The sequence below is a fragment of the Pocillopora verrucosa genome, chromosome 3 (assembly GCF_036669915.1).
Source record: "Pocillopora verrucosa isolate sample1 chromosome 3, ASM3666991v2, whole genome shotgun sequence".
Classification (NCBI taxonomy): domain Eukaryota; kingdom Metazoa; phylum Cnidaria; class Anthozoa; order Scleractinia; family Pocilloporidae; genus Pocillopora; species Pocillopora verrucosa.
The window spans coordinates 3,812,227-3,833,272 of record NC_089314.1 but is presented as its reverse complement, the minus strand read 5'-3'; the positions used below and the strand labels follow the sequence as shown (position 1 = coordinate 3,833,272).

The following is a 21,046-nucleotide window of genomic DNA, read 5'->3' as shown; positions in this document are numbered from 1 at the left end:
GTTCTCCGACCAGAAGCTTATAGGAGACCGGACCGGTCTGCTCCGTAACGATACCATCAAGCGACTTCGGCTCACCACGGAAGTTTTGCACCAGAACTTCTTCATCAAGGGTGAATTCTCTTCCTTCACTAATCTGGCATTCTGTCTGCCTGTCAAATACTCTCCGACCGCGGCCAGGACGCATTAAATCTAACCTCGTTCTTAATCAACGATTTAGGAACAACTCGGCTGGTGTTTGGCCTGTAGTATTATTTGGTGTCGTTCGTTAACTGAAAAGAAATTGCGCTAAACTTTGCATAATCGAATCGCTCCCTCCGCCTTAAAAAATTGCTTGAACAAAACGCTCTGTTTGGCCATTGGATCGAGGGTGATACAGAGCAACAAGGGTGTGCTTGATTCCGTTTGCTTTCATAAATTTACAGAATTCTTCCGGAGTGAACTGTGAGCCATTATCAATCACGAGTTGTTGTGGAATTCCATACCGGGCAAATATATCGCGAAGCTTTGCGATTGTCGCTTCACTAGTGATGCTGGGCATTATCTCTACTTCAAACCATTTTTAGTGGCTATCGACGACAATTAGAAACATTTTACCCATAAATGGACCTGCAAAATCGATGTGCACACTCTGCCACAGCATTTTTAGCCAATCCCACGGGTGTAAGGGTGCCGGTTGGGGCTTGTTACGTGACTTCTGACAGTTGTCGCATTTCCGTACGATTGTGGCTATATCTCTGTCAAGATTAGGCCACCAAACGTGAAGTCGCGCGAGTGACTTCATACGGACAATACCTGGGTGCCCAGTGTGTAATTATTACTCGAACTCCCCACAATAAACAACTATCTTCGACTGTAATTTCGTGACGTTTGCTAAAATACAGTGTGATTTCCGGTGTAATTTGCTTATCTGGCCAACCTGTCATCACGTACTGTAGTACTCTTGACAAAACCGGATCGGTGCGTGTCGATTCGCGAACTTGATCGACATTCATTGGCAAAGACTCGATTGCAATAAGGTGATGAGTCTGACCTCATCGACTTCTTCGTTTGCTTTGTCGCTGTGTATCGGTAAGCGGGATAAACAATCGGCGTTCGCGTGTTTAGTTGTCGAACGATACTCGATATTGGTACGCGGCGAGCAGTAATGCCGATCTTTGTGATCGTGCGGTTGCTAGAGTTGGAATACCGCTCTTCGGTCCCAGCAATGTGGTTAACGGTTTGTGGTCCGTAACTAAAAGAAATTTTCTTCCGCACAAGTAATGGTGAAATTTCTTCACTCCGAAAATAATGCTGAGTGCTTCTTTTTCGATCTGCGCGTAATTACGCTCGCTTTTGGATAACGTACGCGAAGCATAGGCAATCGGTCGCTCTTCTCCGGACGATAGTTTGTGCGAGATTACTGCGCCGATGCCATATTGTGAAGCGTCTGTGTCGAGTTTTAACGGTAATTTCTCGTTAAAATGTGTTAAAATGGGTGCGCTGGACAATTTGTCTTTGAGTTGATTGAACGACTTCTGTTGATCTGTAGACCATTCGACTCCGTCTTTCAGTAACTCGTTTTACAGATGGGTGATAGTCGAATAGTTACTGATGAATTTTGAATAATAATTGATAATTCCGAGGAATAACCCCAGCTGATGCTGATTTACGGGTGCGGGCGCCTTTCTTATGGCTTCGATTTCTTTCGGTCACATGTATTCCTTGCGCATCTATTCGATAACCTAGATATTCAACGGTTGGCTGCATGAATTTGCACTTGCTAAGTTTTAACCTCAAGCCAACGCTTTCCAACCTCGCCAAAACTTCATTCAGATAAACTAAATGCTCTTGATCATTTTTCTCCTATATTAAAGTATCGTCCACCCTAGAAACGACCACTGGTATATCTAGAGTACTTGCTCAATTTTTGATTGAAAGATAGCTGACGCGGAGGATACTCCAAAAGGTAAAGGAGTGGGTCTATATAAACTCTTGTGAGTATTTATGGTTACATACTCACTAGAATCCTCATCCAAAAGAATTTGTTGGTAAGCCCTGGATAAGTTGGCTTACTGAATTTTTCTCCCTCACTTAATTCAACAAATAACTCTTCGGGATTTGGCCAACGGGTGTTGGTCAATCTCCAAAACGGAATTGACGGTGACTTTATAATCCCCACAAACTCTAATTGAATTATCCGGTTTAACGACAGGAACTATCGCTGCCGCCCGTTCTGAGTAGCGCACCTTTTCGATTACCCCGATATTTTCTAGGCGATCTAATTCTTGCTCGATGGCTCCTTTTAAAGCATATGGAACTTGGCGCGGTTTGAAAAACTTGATTCGGGCTTGACTAATAGTTTAGCCTTAACGCCTTGCATAGTACCTAGCTTATCCTTGAATACTGATTGATGTCTAGATAGCATGCTATCTAACTCACAACTTATCTTCTTAATGGATCCCCAATTTAACTTAATGTTCTTTAGCCAGTTCCTTTCAAGTAGGTTTGGTCCGCTTCTTTTTAGAATTTGGAGCGGCAACTTGGTGGTCTGATCTTAATATGTTACTTCCACCAGTGCTTGTCCGATAATTTCGAGAGCTTCTCCTCTGTAAGTCTTCAACTTGATTTGGGACTCCTCTAATGGGACTTTCCGGGAACCGCCTTCTCCATGCCTCCTCGGATATGATTGAAACTGACGCACCAGTGTCCAACTCCATCGAATGGCTTACACGATTCACCTTTACAAGAACCATGATGGATGGTTCAGGCTTTTCCTGGTGAAGGTGAAATAGTTTGAAGTTGTCGTTTGGCTCTTTTTGAAGGATGTCGTCCTCCACGAACCGAACTGGTTGTCCTCTCCCACCTTGATTCGAACGTGATCTATGGGCGTAACCACCTGAGGATGCGGGTGCTTTCTTCTTACAAACTTTGGCGATATGCCATTTTGACTTACAATTCCGACATAATTCTTATTTAAATCGGCATTTTTGAGGCATGTGGTCTTCGCCACAACGGAAACACGGTTTCTTTGGCTTTGTCGCTTTTAGCGGATGCGGTGATCTCACATGATGTATGCCACCATCTGCAGGCGAATTCCTGAAGTTTTTGGCCTGCTTATCAGCAACTTCCATTGCCAACGCCATTTATACTGTTGTTTTCCATGTGAGACTTTTTTCTGGCAAGAGTCCTTTCTGAATTTGTCTGCTTCTCAGGCCACGGACGAATCAGTCTCTAAGGGCTTCCTCTAGAAATGCGCCGTGTTCTGTACACTTCTTTAGTGCTGCACTGTACGCCGCCACACCTTCCCCCTCGAGCTGTTCGCGCTTGTGGAAGTTAAAACGTTACGCGATGACGATCGGCTTGGGCTCATAGTGATCTCGTAAAGTTGTGACCAAATATGTAAGCTTTACGCTAGATGGCTTCACCGGGGCTAGTAAATCTCTCAAGATGTTGTAGGTCTCGCTGCCTATTGAGCTCAGGAACGTGGCCACAATCTTCTTTCTTCTTTTATTTGGTTCGCGATCACGTATTCATCGAAACGTTCGCAGTATGCGTTCCAGTCTTCTGAACTGGGGTCAAAGAACTCAATCGCTCCAAGAGTAGCCATCCTCGTCGCCAGTTGTCGTGTATTAGGGTTCGTCATGTACTACTATAGAGTAAAGTGCGCGAAGACAAAGTGCTCTACACAACTGCTTTATTAGAATACCATGAAGTTAATTACACACAATGATATATGAGCATAATCACGTGGCTGCGGTTAAGGGTGTGCTAGCCAATAGAATATAGATTATGTAATAGCTAAGGTATTTATCCACACATTACACAACTGAACTGAAGATTGAAGTCCCAAGTGCACTTCAGAGGCACAGTGAAAGTTACAGTACATACAAATCTCACACAACATTAAACATTAAAGTGTCTTCTTGGTGTTGATCCTAAAGGGGGATCATCTTTTCATCTTTTCCCTTCCCATGTGAAATTGCTTGTACATTAGAAAAATCCTTGGGGCAAAAAATACTCTTCAGCATTGACTCTTAATACCTCTGAATCCTTGAATTGACTTTTCCAAAATTTGATGCAGTAAGTCTGAACTGATGCTGTTTTAACCATTCAGCTGATTCACCTTGCAACATTGTTCTCTGTTCCAAAGAGTTAGATTCACTTTCATCTATGACTATGTGGCCAGTGAAGAAAGAAGTCAGGTCAGGCTGGTTTAAAATGTTCAGTTCAGTAAAATCAAAGGATGTCTTGTTGTCAATACCAACTGGGAGATCAATAAACTCAGAACACTGCACAGCAACATTGTCTGCAACAAAATTGCCCCTTGTGCGGTTAATAACAAACCTTGTATTGGGTCGACCATGGTCTTGTAACTGATATACCAAGCAAGCACTAAGCGGAATATTTCCAAATACTGTGTTAATTAGAAAGGATTCTTTTTATCACTTAATATATAAGAAAATGGAGGAGGGATTTCTTTCATTTCAGAATATCGACCTGCTCCATCACATGGCACTTTGGAAGACCTTTTCTAGTGGCAAGGCTTCTTGCATAGTGCAGTTTAAATTTGACAGGATCTCTCTTTCTTTCTTCATCACGATCGGTTTCAGCACGGGCATAATGAGTCCCCATCACAGGTAAAGGGCAGATGGAAGAAGCCCTGGGGATATGCCACGATTGAAGACGACTAGCACAAGTAACGTCAATAGGGATATTTTAATGTCTAAGCATGAATAATCATTAAGTTGATATAACAATGCCGAAACATGATTGCAGTGTCTACCGCTTCCTCCTTTACAAGAGCAATGTGCTCTGGAAACTGCTGCCTTATCATTATGTTCCTTTAAAATTATTGCTAAATAATGCGGATCCTCACTCTTACGAAGCGATCGATAGCAACGTGCTTTCACATAAAAATCGCCGGATTCCTCGCACGTGTAAATATCATAAACAAACCCTTCTCGAAAAAACTTTTAGCTCTTTTCACCGGCATTTTTCTTTCGTCCCTGTGTCAGCCAGTCTGAACAAGTCAAAATACGGATTTTAGGGAAATTTCTCAAGGTTTTTGACCAATTTCTGATCTCAATAAAGTAATAACACGAACAGCACTGCACATGACTTCGACAACAGAAGCGTACAGCCGCCATTTTGAACTGATGTTAACACCCTATTCAAGCCACGTGTCTTTTTAGCCGAATGTGTCTATTATTGAAGAGATTAACGAAGCTCTCCTCAAGGTGCGCAAATGGTGTATTAGAAATAGATTCTCACTCAATCAAATTGGTAAACAAAAATGTGGAATTTGAAGTGCTCAGTAAGTTTATATTTTAAGTGCATGGACACATTTCGATTATTTTGTTTACAGAAGCGAAGTTCTTATTTTTCATGATAACATGAGGAATGCACTACGAGCGCCCTGATTGGTCAAATACCGTAAAATTCCGGTTGTAAGCTCCTCAGCTTAAAGCCCACCTGGTTATAGGCCCATCTACTTGAAAACAAAAATATTCATCCGATTATAAGCTACCCCGGATATTAGCTCCTCTCTAGTTTTCCTTGTTTTCTTAATATTAAGTACTATTGCTGAACCCTGCATTACTTCGAGGGTCTCAATGGGGTTAACCGTTAGCCGTAAAACGGCCAAAATATTTAGCTGTTAGACGTAAAAATTGACAAATTTTAACCGTTAGTCGTAAAAAAAGTTAACCGTAAAAAATATGTCTGGTGGAAACAATGGAAAGGTGTTAACCGTTAGCCGGAAATTGGCCAAAATTTTAACCGATAGCCGTAAAAGCCATCACCCCATTGAGACCCTCTACTTCAAACACAAAATTTGCAGTTGTGTACTGAAGACAAACTGGTTGCATTAGACAGGCGATTTCTTCTGACCAGTTGGGTGGGTAGAGCGATGCAGGAAGTGAGTCAGAAAAAAGAAGCCATCGTAAGAAGCTTCAAGAAATGCGGAATTTCTTTGGATCTTAGTGGATCGGACAATAATGAAATTAACATTGAAGGGATTCCCGACCACAAGCTAGATGCCATCACCTGATGAAGTCCTTGAAGATGATGTAGAGTTTCGTCTTGAGAGAGATGACTCAGACAATGACGTTTACGATGATGGCGACGAGTCCGAAGCAGAAAGCCAGGTCACTCAGTAAACTATGATGACGTCAAATTAACTAAGAGAATTAAGCGCAGGAAGCCATGCCGTCATGATCTAGAATTATAATTTTTAATTTCCGGTTTGTTGCGTTCCGGTTAGTACGTTCACGATGTTAAGTTTTGATTTTGTTCCTAAAATTGAAATTCATTTGATTTATAATGAGACTTCAAAATTTAATTAAAAATTAGTAAAATTAAAAAGGTATTTCGATTACCGCTGCTGTGGCTCATTTCGAAACTTTTTTTAATTCCGCTCATAAGCCCCCTCCGTTTACAAGTGCTAGCCCACCTAAAACCTATTAAGGAGTTGTATAAGCCCAGGGCTTAAAACCGGAATTTTACGGTACCTATCGTTTATTATTTAACCCATATTAAAACTGAAACATTTTAGCTGTATTTTATAAAAGCAATAGACCCGTTCGATAGTTTGTAAATCACGAGCCGGCGAGTGGTTCACAAGCTTTCCACGAGTTCCCAAACTCTCAAGGGGTTAATACGGTGGCCCACAATGCGGCAAAAGGAAGAACCTCACCACCAAAAGAAAGAACCTCACGGCAAAAAGAGTAAGACTCACGGCAAAAGAAAAAACCTCACAGCAAAAACAAAAAGACTCACAACAAAAGAAAAAACTTCACGGCAAAAAGATAAAGACTTATAGCTAAAACAAAAGACTCACAGCAAAAGAAAAAGACTCACAGCAAAAGAAATAACCTCACGGCAAAAGAAAAAACTCACAGCAAAAGTCTTTTTCCCTTGCCGTGAGTCTTTTCCTTTTTGCCCTGAGGTTCTTCTTTTTGCCATGAGTCTTTTTCTTTTGCCGCGAGGTTATTTCTTTTGCCGTGACAGTTGTGGGCCACCACCAAAGGTTAACCCTTAGCCGTGAAACGGCCAAAAAAGTCTAGTCGTTAGGCGTAAAAAATTGACAGATTTTAACCATTAGTTGTTCATAAAAATTAACCGCAAAAAAATTTCTGGTTACCACACTGTAGGATCGACTAATGGCTTCCTGGCTCACAACGCGCACACCTGGTACCAGCAGGAACGAGTTCATGCCCTGCATGTAAAGCCTTAATATTTTAGATCTCTGATTTCCCTGTATTGTCCTAATTTGAAAATCAATTCATTCTTCTCTTGTTGTTGTAAACAAATTTCAATTGTGTACCGAAAGAAAACCATGTTTACTTCAATTTTTGTTGGCTTCACTCTGTGATTGGTCAAGAAAGCTTCCGCCACTTTTTCAACCAATCAGACTCAAGACTAAAACCAAATGCCATTTGGTCACGCGTTTTCCCATGCTTCGAGCGGTTTGCTGGTTTTAACCATGAATTTTCATTTTTTCACGTGATTATTCCATTGTTCTGATTGGCTGTCGTGATTACTTTGGTTTGTTTGCACTCTTTCACCATTATTTGCCCTGCTTAGTGAGCCTGTATGAACAACTGAGAACATGAGCTATGTTCTGGGTTAAGCTATCGCATTTTAATCAAGATAATATCACCGACATCTTGCTGTGTTAACAACTTGGTAGTAACTAAACAAACAACTGGACCGGCTCAAGCAAAGAGACGCAATTGTTAGCCAAGAATTCAAGTCAAGAACAACGATAAGACAATTTAGCGTCAACCCCAAACCATCTCACTCTGGCTACACAACTGTCTCTGCAACATAACGCCGTCACTTCGCATACTAAGGTGGTTGCATTTCTGGTTGGCATGGTAGGTTTGTGTTCTACCATCTAAGGTTCTCAAGGCTGATATACACGATAGTTCAAGAAGCTTGTGGCTTGATTTAGCTGATCAATTTTTTGGAGACTGGCGTTTTGTTTTCTCTGCTTGCGCATTGCTAGACAGTTGGACTCGTTAAAATAGGAAAGACACTTGGGAAGTCGTTTTGATTTGCATTTTCTGGGTGGTCACGACTCATTTTAAAAAGTTCAACTCGTCACAAATAGCTCAACCGAAATCTAACACAACGTAATCTTCTAAATCCCTTCTGAATTATGAGCAATCAAAGGCTTAGAAACATACAAAAGCTACAAGTTTATGAGGGTTGAACGATACAAACTCCGTGTTGACCAATAATGAAACAACGTTCGCAACGGGTTTGACTGCCCATTCACGCATCTAGATTGAAACACACTTCCTGCTGTGGCCATTAAAAACATTGTGAATGAGCGAAACTATAGGAGATTATCACAGAGGATTTTAAACTACCGTCTTGTGGTAGGAAAATCATCCAACTGAAATCGAGCAAAGCTTAATTGGCAGAAAAAGTAGTCGTAGCTTGAAGCACTTTTGTCTGCGAACGTTCCTTCAGCGCTAAATATCATGCGATTTCAAACTAACGAACGTTACACATTTGTAATACAATTTCTCTGACCAGGGTTGCCAAGGAAACGGGAGTTCAAGCCACCATGTGACAAGTTTAGTAAACGTATCAATATGCATGAAAGAACTTTGAAAGCGACACCGTGAAGACAACCGGTATTCGTGATGAATTTAACATGAAGTCAGCAAAGCGGGAAAAGGAGCAGAACATTCAATATTTGTGGCAAGATTGTCTGAAAGCAAACTTTCTTTTTCCCTCTCTAGAATTATAGCATTCCTACAGTGATTAACGAGAAAAGGTCTCGGGCGATGTCGCCAGGAAATTAGTACCAGAGACAGAAGACATTTGAAATACGCTGAGTTCTCGAGAATAATTAGTCGGTAAGTGATTTCCACTATAAGAGCCTAAATTGAACCCGACGCATCTCCTTTGAAGTCTGTCTTTCGTTTTATTGAAGCACTTTTTTAGAATTATTTCACGCCATTGCCATTGCATTTATGATTACAGCCAGGATTTCAGACTAGGACGACGATCTTCGTTTTGAATTTGAACATCACGTCAAATGCATTTACTATATTTGTTCTTTCTTAATTGGAATTTACTTAGGTTTCTTATCGTTTTGTATTTTATGGCTTCTTTCCTTTTAAGGGTATTAAGATTCTATGATTGACGCTAACTTGTGATTTTCGCCTTGGTTGGCAAACCACGTTTCTCACCAATGTCAGATGTTCAGTGATCTTTCGACTCGTAACTCATAGCTTGTTCTATTACTCCTATTGCAGGTAACATGAAGTTGTCTTCGTCTCTTCGAGTAATTCTTGGACTTCTCTCTTTATCTCTCGTTTGTCAAGCTGAAGATGACTTTGACAAAGGTAAAATAACAATAGGATTATGTGAAAATCGGAAATTTATGCGAGAAAAGAGGAGAATGATAGCGATGTTTATACTAATTCACATTCACTGTATTTCATGTTTCATCTTGGTTTAAGCATCGATTGTCTTAGCATTTTATTTCCATACGTGGCTGTTTAGATGTGTCTAAGAGGGATAAATATATGAGCCAACTCTGGGAATCCCACTGTGATACGAACAAATTCCGACATATTCTGATAGGATCTCCTTTATTATCTGAAGGAAATTTGCTTAGACTGAGAGGGCTTCGGTGCCAAAATCTATTCTCTAAGAATTTACGGTTAAGAAGATAAATCTAAGGCCACCGTTTTCAAATCTGGAACTTAGCTATTAGTTTAAAATAATCGGGGCTTAATTATACACTCAATTTACCTGGATATTGAAATCAGAGTTACTTATTTCAAGAGTTCTATAATAATTGCCAAAATTTCTTTAAAGGATATACTTTTCTTACTGCTACGCAGAATTATTGAGATTACCCGATAATAAAGATAAGAGAACGTTTAATTTAAAAGTAGAAGAATCAGAACATAGAATTACGCTGGCTATCGGGCGCCTTTCAAAAGACTCGTCAAATGGTTTATGTAACCTCAGCAAGTACAAGAATGTAGCACCTTGCAAGTAGAGAATGGTACCTGTGCGAGAAAAATTTAGGAAATGTGGGCAATTTCAAAACAAACTCTTCACTTAACGGTTAAACTGCTGAATAAATGGAAAAATAAATAGGCGCTTTATTCTTGTTCTTTCTTGTTTAAACAATTGCCCTAATTATGTTTATTAACTGTACGTTTTTCGCTCGCGAAACTTTCCCCGGATTGTCTATGACTAATTCAAGAGCTTTCATCTTCAGATTTCAAAGGACAGGAAAGTTGCAAAACACAAAAACGTAAACAAATTCTTGCTTGAGTTTAAGTTGATTAATTTGACTTAATTCAATTAATAAAAAAGTAAACTGGTCTTGGCCGTCCCTTTTTCGATTTCGTTGCAGGCGGAATCCTTTGCTACGAGGTCCAAGAAATGACACCGAGTCGGCTCTTTCAGTTAAGACAACATAGAACTCGAACAAAGTAGACCCAGTTAGACGACCGACGCCAATTTCATTTAATTAATCGTGACCATTTAAGTTTCATAGTCAAAAATTCAAAGCCAAAATTTGAATTCGTCAATTCAAAGTGACTCTTCTTATTATCATTATTTTTAAGACGATTGATTTTTTTGCAAACAGAAGACATCTCGTCGGCCGAGCATCTTCTTCAAAAAATCGTTCCACTGGGCTCTATGCCTTCGATGCCAGACGGCTTCCCTTCCTTATCAGAGCTGAAAACAGACAAGTTTGAATACAGCACTAACAAAGGTAAAGTTACAGTTACTGCCGACCTGGAGGATCCCGTCAGCCTCCTTGGACAAGCAATGACTCTAAATGACGTGAAAATGACATTCAAGTATGACAAGAATAGACCAGAAGGGAAGTGGCAGTTCAACGCGGAAGGTAAGTCCCTATCAACTTTATGTTAAAAAAGAATGATGTATGATTTCAACAGATTAACTTATCAGATACGACAATGCACATATAATCATCATTATGTGGTTAAGTTGACTAAAAATTCCTAAATAATAAATTGAAAGCGATCCTCAGAATTACCAAAACATTGGTCCGACGATCAAATATATCGTGAAATGGCCGGTGGGCAGTTGTGACCCTTGATTGGTATTGAGCTTGCTCTTGTTTACCATAAAAAACTATTTCCCCAAGATATAGTGGAACTGGGGTCTTTTAAATAGCCATAAAATCGCGAATGTGGTCCAATCTTTATAGCAATAGCTATTTTGTAGCTATTTTTCATTGAAATTTAATTACTTGACGCTCATTCGCATCATTACGTTTTTCACGATTTTCCAGTCGCATTCATTCATCATTTCAAAATTGTAGATTTTGATTAACGAAACTTTCTTATCTTTTCCAAAGGCAAATGGAAACAAGGCAACATGACAGCAAAAGTGAAGATCGAAGAGTCCAAAATTGGTGATCATCACACCATGGTGGCAGCGGCAGACAGACTTAACGTGTACGATGTTGCATCCGAGCTCTCAGAGAAGAAAAGTGTTGAACATGCAGGAATGAACGTCGATACTCTAAAGGAACTCTTTCTAACAGACGTTGAGATGTACTCAGTTTTTAAAGGAAATGATGATTATGTATTCATGATTTCTGGAGACCCGCTTCTCTCTGACACCCATTCTACCGATTGCAAAGTGTTCATACATAAAACGCCCGGAAAGAAAAGTGTGTTTTCAGTCTTGCTAGAGTTCAAACACGATCTCCCTTCGCGAGCTCTCATAAAACTCGTCAGTGATGACCTATTCAAGATCCCGTTCATAAACCACCTTATCGCAAAAACGCGAGTTTTCCGAAAGAGCCGCACAAATTTTGGCTTTGTTGCTTCAACGGGAGACGTTGACAAGCTTCCACTAAAGTCGTTCGGTGATGGAATCCTAGCAGATGAATTACAAGCTCATATTTCTAAAGGATTGACCCTCCTGCTTCCATTCCGCCTCGGGAGCGAAGAGAGGAAGCCGGTCAAAGTCGCAGTAGTTGTTAACCCACCTTTGGTGAAATTCATAACTTCTCGCCACGAACAGGTCAGCGTGGAACAGACCTTGAAAGCATTGTCACCCAGTTCGAGAATAAGGGTCCTACCTAATGGGTTTCCAGATCTATCCTCTGTGAACATAGATCACTTCAGTTACAATATTCACCAAGAAACCTTCACTGTACATGCAAAGTTATCTGACACTGTCGCCGTAATTCCCGGCCTTTTGAACGTATCTGAGACAGATGTAACGTTTCGCCATCGAGTTGGAGATGAATTCAACACGTGGTCGTTTGAGGGCCATGGGGTATCGGAGCTGGGAGGGGCAAAGGCAAATATTACCTTGAAAACAGAGGAAGAGACTAAAGTTGTTTTTATCACAGGAAAGGCAGAAAAGATGTCGGTGAAGTTACTCGCTCAACAGTATGGACTTTCGTTTATACCAGATGCTGAAAGTGATGCCATCGTTCAAAACAGTCAAATGAGTGATTTCGACTTTATCCAACCAAAAATCAAATCGGCCACCTCAGATAAGCAAAAGAATCGTTACATTCACATTTCAGGTCTTGGAAATTTCCCTGGTGTTGACAAAGCTACGGAAGCTGAAGCAGTCGTTTATGAAGACAAAGGGAAACTTAAGACATCCGTCGGTTTTATATTTCCAAAGATACCCATGCCGTTTATAATCGAGGCTTTGACAGGATATGATGTGGATAAGTTGAAAAAATTGCTAAGGAACAGCTTCAACACGTCTCTGGTTCTCTCTTTAGATGACGACGATTCTTTATTCGAGAATCCAACACTATCTGGACTCTCTTTCGAACGCGGAATCTCCATGGTTGGTCTCTTCCGAATGCCTGGGGAGTGCCGCCATGATAAGATGTGTAAGGCGGCAAAAAGCATGCTCGAAAGCGATCAATGGTACCGGATCCAAGGTCTTGTGAAACGAGATGGATTCAATCTGGCTGGGATGGTAAATCGCAACTATGTTTTAGGTAATGGCCTTGTACTGCGAGACAACATGCTGCAACTCACTATCAACGATGACTCGTCCTTTAATGTGCAGTCTAAGTTAACATTTCCAAAAGAACAACTTTCCTTCGCTGGAAATATCAACTTTGACAACGGTAGTGTGGAGCTGTCCATGAAGAGCGAGGATGCTATTTACCGATCACACAACGGTGGATACTTGACATTCGATCAGCTATCCCTTAACACTGAAATAATGAATTCAGTTCCCTTGCAAAAGCTTCCGCTAACAGGAAGAATGACTCTTGGAAAGTCAGGCAGTGGACATGAAATAACGGCACCCTGTTCAATCTCTTATCAAGCAATGCAACCAGACTATAGCCGAGTAGAGTCCAAGCTATCTGAGGTCACAATGTATCACGTTGCAGAAGCTATGGGAATCAACGCAACTCTTCCCTTTCCACTTGCCTATGCACCCTTCGTGGGTGGTTTGGAAGTGATCTATGACCCAGCTATGAAAACCAAAACCAATCTCACCATGAGAGGAAAACTTCATATCTTTGATCGGCATTTTGACTCTGCGGTTGAGATGAATAACTCTGATCATATCCATCTGACTTCCTCCTACACTAAGTCTCCTTTCGTGTTGTCCGATGGCTTTATTGTGGTGCAAGAGAGCAAGGAAATATCTAAAAGTGGCCCGAGATTAGATGTCAGCATTGCTCCGTTTGATGTCAAGGTTAAACTTGTTGGATTTGCCAGAGTTCTTGGTACAGGATCTCCAACAGAAATAAAGATTTCTGACTCCGGTACAGAATTTCCTGTTCAGGGAAATCTATTTGACATTTCGTCGACTGGGTTGTACGTCTCATCTCCAGAAGTTTTGGGAAATTCTGAGGCGTCCTCATTTCAGGTGAAAGGGTAGTTAGACCATAGGTATACAATGAATAAATCAAATCAGATAAGTTCCAAAATTTGAAATGGCAAAGAGATTCGTGGAAAATAACTGCTTGATGATGATCTTTATTGGACATGGATTAGAGTAAACTGGCCAAGGAAAGGAAAAATGGAGAAAAAAATATAAGCAATGCCTTGAGCAGTGTAAATTAATTGAACAAGGTAGATATAAGGCTCCTAGATACGCTATAAAACATTCTCTATTCCACATTTCCCATTTGAATAAAATCTAACGATGTTTTCAATAAATTTTTCCTTTCATCACTTGAACTGTAAACGATAGGCTAGTTAAATAACATGCCTGGCATCATTGGTTTCATAGACTTTTTTCAGTTTGCGAAAACAATAGTCTCCCTAAATTGATCTCAGAAATTTTTTATTCTTTTGTTAAACGTATTTACTGTTTGAATATTTTAATCTCAGGCTTATGGATGTCTTCCTGGTATTCATGACAAGGTCCTCAGTGCAGTAGATACGTTGATCAAGGCAGCAGCCACAGAAGCAGATAACTTCATTCATCAAGCAACAGACAACCTCAAAGAAGCTAAGAACTACTACCGCAAGGCCACAAAGAACGAAGAATACTATAGACAAAAGCTGGACGAAGAGGAGAATATTCTGAATGAGAGAAACAGAGAAGTTTGGCTGGCAGAGCAACGATACAACAGCAGCTGTAAATTGAACCAGTGCACGAAGAGTAAGTCGTAGGGCGAACTTTCTTTCAAACTTGAAGTGTTTTGTTCGGCTTGTTTTTGTTTCATTATGTTTTTGTTTTTTGTTTGTCTTCTTTTCTTTTCTGTGGAGGGGAAAATTTTTAAAATCTCCGATCATAATCAATGCACAAAGGATAGAAAAAGCATTAGCGAAAGTTTTTTCACTTCTCTGTGTCTGTATTTAGAGGAAGAGTTTCCTACCCTGCTAGCGGAAGACTCGTGCCTCTTCCTCTCTTCAATGTTTTTTTTTCGAAATGCAGGCTGCATTGGTTGCCCTGATTGGAACAGATGTTGCACTCGTGATGTATTTGGTAGCTGTGTTGAGTGTCCATCCTGGAATAAATGTTGCTACAAGACAGGAGACCCCGTATGCGTTGCAAGCAACCACGGCTGTGATCACATAAGAAGGGTGGCCAGCGGTAACCTTGAGGATGCCAGAGTACGTATAAATGACTTGAAACCTAAGATGCAATGTTTCATTAAAATATTTGTTTGAACTGTCTCCTTTTCTGTTTGCGATCAATTCAGCTGATGAATCATCGAACCTTATGAAATGTTGCCAATCTTTTTACTCTGCTCTTCGATTGACCGTTTTAATTACTTTGCAAACAAGAATTTAATTTTTGGCATTTTCACTTTTATTAAGAGGAAACAACAGCACTTACTCCCTTTTTCGTTTACCTCCACTTTTAGGACATCTACTTCGACCAGAAACGGCGAGTGAACAACGTAACTCAAAGTGTTTTCGACGCTGAATTTTCCAAAGGCAAAACAAAAGCAGTTTTGGACGCGGCTGGCAAGGCACTTTCGTTAATCGATCGGGATTCCACTATTGGTATTGAGGCATCAAAATCTATTAAACACGTTGGTCTAGAAAACGTGCTCAAAATACAAAGCATTTGTTTCCAGGCCCCTGTTGATTCCTTGGCAACCAGTTGCATTAATATGAGTGTGAATGCTAGTGTCATGGGCTCTGATGAGGTCAAGACGCTACCCTTTCACGCATGCCTCAACAAAGAGTTGGTTCCCCGGATGGCACGGTTCCTGGCAAACTACTTGTTTCCAGATATTGGAAGTTCTAAGCAAAAGCGGAGCCTGATAAATGAGGAGAAAAACTCTTTGCCTGAATCTGTCCGAGGGGAAGGGAAACTGACAACTTTCTTGAGACGTCGTGGATTAGTAAGGAGGACAAGAGATGCCGAAACAGCCGATGAACGTGAAAATATTGAGCCGTTCTGGGACCTTATTCAACAGCATGATCCCTTGAAGGAAGTGAAGAAGGGGGCACCTCCAAGTCACCCCAGCATGGGAAACCTGAAGAGAAAGTGGAAGATACCAGGTATTTTTGTATCACAGTACTCGATTATTGCTGTTGTCGTTATTTTGTTTGCTTTTTTAGCTGTTATTTTTGATCAAGGTTATGTTGTAGCCAGGAATTTTTCAAAACTTTTTACATAATCTCCCTTTTATGGCTCAAGATCATGATGTTGTAAAGCTTTTCCGAGAGAAAGCCACTTGTAGGGTAAAACAGATCATCTGAGGAACCAGATTTGTTAACAGTATTCTTATAAAGTACAAATACTGACTTACAATGCCCGCGAACACAAAATAAAACAAACAAAACGAAACATTTCGCCCATTTCTTTTAGCTACAAAAACCGGGAAATGCAAGATTTACCATCAGTTGCTGGATATTTGTCGCGATATGATGAAGACAGTGAAGAAGATGTACGGCACTTACATGTACGAGCGATACCTTTTCGCAAAGGAGAAAGATCACTTCACACGAAAGCTGAAGAGGGTCACGAAACAGCTCGAGATTTCTGGTATGTTTTGGCGTAACTACTTTACAGTATGCAGGAGGCGTGTCATAGGAACTTTGTAATAGACCTCGCATCGGAGCGCGGAATCCGAAGATCTGAGGTTCGATTTCTCATGGGGACTCAAAATTTTTTCCTAGTCCCATGCTCGTGACAAGACGAATGGACATCTTTCTCTATCAATTTAATGTTTCCTCTCATTGTTGCTGTTGTTCTGTCAAAAATTGTCGCCATCTCTATGCAGAACATTTAATTTGAACTCTTCTTTTATCATACTGCTCTCGAATTAGAAATCCATACTGCTTTATCTCATAATGCCTCTCTCTGCATTTGAATGATTCATTCGTTCTATACCATGTGCGGATTTGGAGTTGGCCTTGAATTATCTTAACCGTAAATGAAAGATGGAGGCCAAGTCTTTTTAAGGCGAGATTACAAGTAGATTATCTATCTTTTCCTTTTTCCAACAGCGAGGCAAGTTTCTGGTACTGAAGACCAAATGGAAAGAATCAAGAGGAGTCTAAACTTTGTTAGCGATGGTAAGAGAAGTATCTTCAGTATTTCAGTTATTACCATGCAATTGTTCATTTCCAATGACTTTAAATTCAGAGCAAAAGTGTAATCTAAATTACATGTGCAGCTTAATTTGTTTCGTGACCCGCGTAATCGGTAGTTTTAATGAACTTCTTACATCATTTTGAAATCATTGGGGATCCTTGCAATCTGTTTGGCTCTCATTGGTGCGATTTATTCGCGAATCGCACAATTTTGGCTTTAAATCGCAAATTTTTCCCAGCCTATGAAAAACCATTGTTAAACACAACATCAAATATATTTCAAGGCTTGTTTAAAGTAACCAATCCAAATTACAGGAAAATGAAAGGCAAATTTTGCAGTGGTTTACAATCCAGCTCAGCATTGGTTCAATAAAAAAAGTCCTGGATCTTTGTAACAGAGTGGTAATTTAACTTCATTTTGGCAATTTTGGTCTGAAGTTATACTTTTGATTTCTAACCAAACTCGCGCTGCACGCTCGTTCGATTTTGAAATCAATCGTCGATTTCAGACCAAAATACACTCCACTCAGTTCAATTACCATTATTTATCAAAAACCCATACTGTAATGATTTACGCAATTAAATGTCTATCTCGAATAGAAACTGCCCTCAGTTAAACGTCGCAAACGCAGACAAATTTCCAATAAACACTGCTCTCCATTTCCAAGAAGCTGCTCTCATCGAAAGAATACGACGTCTATTCGAGGCTTATAACGCAAACGAAAATAAATGCTAATAATAACAGGTACATCGCAAGTGGATGATCTACCCTATCCATGGAAATTTATAGTAAAATAGAGTGATTGTAACTAACGACATGCTTCTCTTTTACCTAATTTTTTTTAGACATAATTTACAGTAATCGTTACGAAGTTTAAAATTAACTCATCCCATGAATAAATTTTTGCTTTTGAAGCACTGAAAATTATTTAAACGCCGAAGTTTTTGGTGGAGTAAATACGAAGTTTTGGTTAAGTCATCGTGTTCCCAAATGAAATATTGGCATGGATCATGCCCATGTTTCCTTCCTGAAAAATAAAAACCACTGCTTTTTTAAGTTCACATGGAGCGAGTTGAAATTAAGGGAAACGGTTTCCTCTTGTGTCTCAGGCGTAAAGAAATGGGAAAAGAAATGCGATGAAGCACTGAAGCATCAAGAAACAATCAGTGTCAAGGCCTGGGTTAAAGCCATGGACAGTAGAATAACTTCGCTTGGAGGGGAGGGTGTGGAGCGATTTCTAGGAAATCTGTTCCGTGCATTTGATGGGCTGTTCGAGAGTTCATCTCTTCCTCCAAAGGCAGCTGGAAAAGCTGTAACGATCATGCAAAGAGTGCGGCAAATCAAAGCGGTATGTGATAGCCTTAAGAGCCCGTTTGAGCTAAATGGTAGTTTGCCATGGAGAACGGTTTTCGTCTCCAACCTTCTGAGCGGTCTTTTGGGCCTCTATCCAGTCATATCATTAGAGACTTGTATTTACCTTTTTTTAAAGTAACCTCGAGAAAGCACATAATTTCATCCCCACTATAAAAATTATGTATATAGGCTTGCTCGTCCTATATTCCTGTATTCTCATGTTTGAGTCAGTCACAGTAGTAACAACGAATAGAGATATTTGTTGTTAGTCACTCTAAAGGGTTGCAAGGTTAACTTTTGTAACCTTTAATCTACATGATTGTTTTTTTCTCCTTTTCGCAGGCGTTTAACCAGATCTTCATGAAAGACATCACACTTGGTCGTGCAAACTACCACGCCGACAGAGTGCTCTATGACATTGCAGAAATAGCCAACATCAAAATTTACTGTCATAAGAAGAAGAAATGAGCCCAAGGCTTTTGTTATTATCTGATGACTTTGTACAATATATTGACGGAGAGCTGGGCAGTAAAAAGCCGCCCCGCTTTCGTTCCCTATTTTACACGGGCTTTAATTCTATTTTCAATTGTTAAAAACGTTCATAAATAATCTTCAGAATGATTTTGAAAATCATCTCTGCTTGTGGTTTAACAAGGTTTGAGAAACGATCTCCAACTTTCTCCGGACTCTCCAAGTTTTGTCCTGTTCATCGCACGCTTAATACTCAAATTCGGGAATACTTTTGTTAAAATGGATAGGCATTTTCATCCTTGTTGAAAGATATAGATCTATTCGCGTTCAATCAATAATTCTGCAATCTGATCGGTTATAGCTACACTATTCGTCATTAATTCCGTGATAGAAATTGGGTATGGTGCAACTGAAAATGTATCTGCACGAGAAGTGACCTATTTGTATCATTATTCATTTACAGCAGTGGCCTGTCTTGTTGATAAGTTTTGAACGACTGGTAGATTTATACTAAAAAAATTAGATTATTTGCTCTCGACTTCAACGCACGATATTTCATCCACAACTATCACGCGGTAGGAATCTCGAAGTTCATGGTCCAATTGTTAGATAGAAACCGAAGGTTTCGCAGAAGAAAAGGATTCATTTTGATCCAGCAAACTGTCAAGACGAGAGAGAAGCAAGTCGCAGATGAGCTGTCGACTTAAGCGCGCCATTTACATTTGTTTACATAAAATAAGATGTTTCGAGAAGACAAGTTTGATATGGTACAGCGTAAGAGCTGAACAAATTCCCAGAATACGAAACCGTTAGTTCGCATTTACCAGAAATACTTTTATCTGAAAAGCTACTCTTATCCCCAGAAATTTGTATTTGTTTCCTGATTACGCCAGATTTACAAAGGGTCAAAAGACTGATTGAATAAATAAAAAAAAAACCTTAGCCACCTCTTTTTAACAAACTATTAATTTTAGTTAATTTATTTGAGCTCATTCAGTGAGGAGATATTTGCCGCAATTCATCAAAGAAGTTCATTTGTACACTCTGAAATACCAAAATTATGATTTGGAATTTTTTTCTTGTTTCCGAGCTAAACTGAACCAATGGAGAAAGCTCTCATCTAATACATAGTTTCAGAAATGTCAGAAAAATAGAAATTTCAAATTTTGTAGAGAAAATATCGATGTACCTTAAACTTTCCAATGTTAAACAATAAAATTAGATGAATCTTGTAACTTCGGTGTACCTATTAATTTCTCTATTATTGTATGCATCGACGTAAGAGTTAATAGACCGCACAATTTAATCAATGCAGGCGTCTCCCCGCTAAAATGAGCAATACCTAGATCAACCCTTTACAGCCTAACACCCTGTACATATTTTCCATACTGTGCTCTATACTTTTCCTTAGAAGCTGAAAAGGATAATTAAAAAAAAAAACAAGAGCTTCTTAAGTTGGGGATCATTATTCTTTATTCTCAAGACCATAAGGTTTGATTCAGGCGTGATATCGTACATAGAAAACGTACGCCGAAAAAAAGTAAATTATAGTTTCGTTTCCTTTTCCTATGATCCCCACATAAGACACGAAGAGAAATTACAAATTAATTTTTAACTGTAAATGGAAACACGTTCTTTTTTTAAGGTATAAACGCGTGAGACAAGGGGGAGGATAGTTAAATAATTGCAGAATGCCGTTTGGCCTAAAATTCATGTGTAACGTCTCTGATAACCTCTCTAACTGTCTAAGGAACCTAAGGAAAGCACCACCTCTGTCGTCTTCCCAGGGTCCCTCATGCTTGATGCTCGTCACCAGTCTATCGCAGCCACTAACAGTTTGCGAAGCGCCTTGGGAAAAGTTTTCGGTCATTCAAAATAATGAAGCTTCGAAGAGAGAATAATATGACACATACAAGTTTCCTTTGCAGTGTAAAAGACAAAATATAACTTTCCAGTTTCCACGTTTCCAAGCGGTGAGGCTTATCACAGAAGAAGTTTATAAGAACTTAATTTGCTGATTAAGCTGTCTTCACAAAGACATTTAGAGAAAGAGGAAATTCTAAAGGGCTAAGAAAAAACTCCAGCTTGTTATGCTTCTGACAGTTTTCCTTTACTTTAGTTGATAGCACACAATTTTTCTTTTACAAACGCATATCAACAAAATGGCAACACTTTAGAACATGTACCGCCACATTCAGAACACTGCAAATATTGATCGGATTCGAGCGGCCTT

The 21,046-nt window shown here is 39.8% G+C and overlaps 1 protein-coding gene across 1 annotated transcript; it reads left to right on the top strand.

Moving 5' to 3' along the window:
* Nucleotides 1–8,697: 8,697 nt before the first annotated feature.
* LOC131774487 (uncharacterized) lies at nucleotides 8,698–20,024 on the top strand. Its single transcript, XM_059090515.2, has 11 exons — nucleotides 8,698–8,849; nucleotides 9,252–9,341; nucleotides 10,607–10,870; nucleotides 11,348–13,854; nucleotides 14,322–14,595; nucleotides 14,872–15,050; nucleotides 15,305–15,950; nucleotides 16,261–16,437; nucleotides 16,902–16,970; nucleotides 18,099–18,337; nucleotides 18,685–20,024. The coding sequence occupies exons 2-11, from the start codon at nucleotides 9,257–9,259 to the stop codon at nucleotides 18,808–18,810; spliced, it is 4,566 nt and encodes a 1,521-aa protein (XP_058946498.2). The 5' UTR covers nucleotides 8,698–8,849; nucleotides 9,252–9,256; the 3' UTR covers nucleotides 18,811–20,024.
* Nucleotides 20,025–21,046: the final 1,022 nt, after the last annotated feature.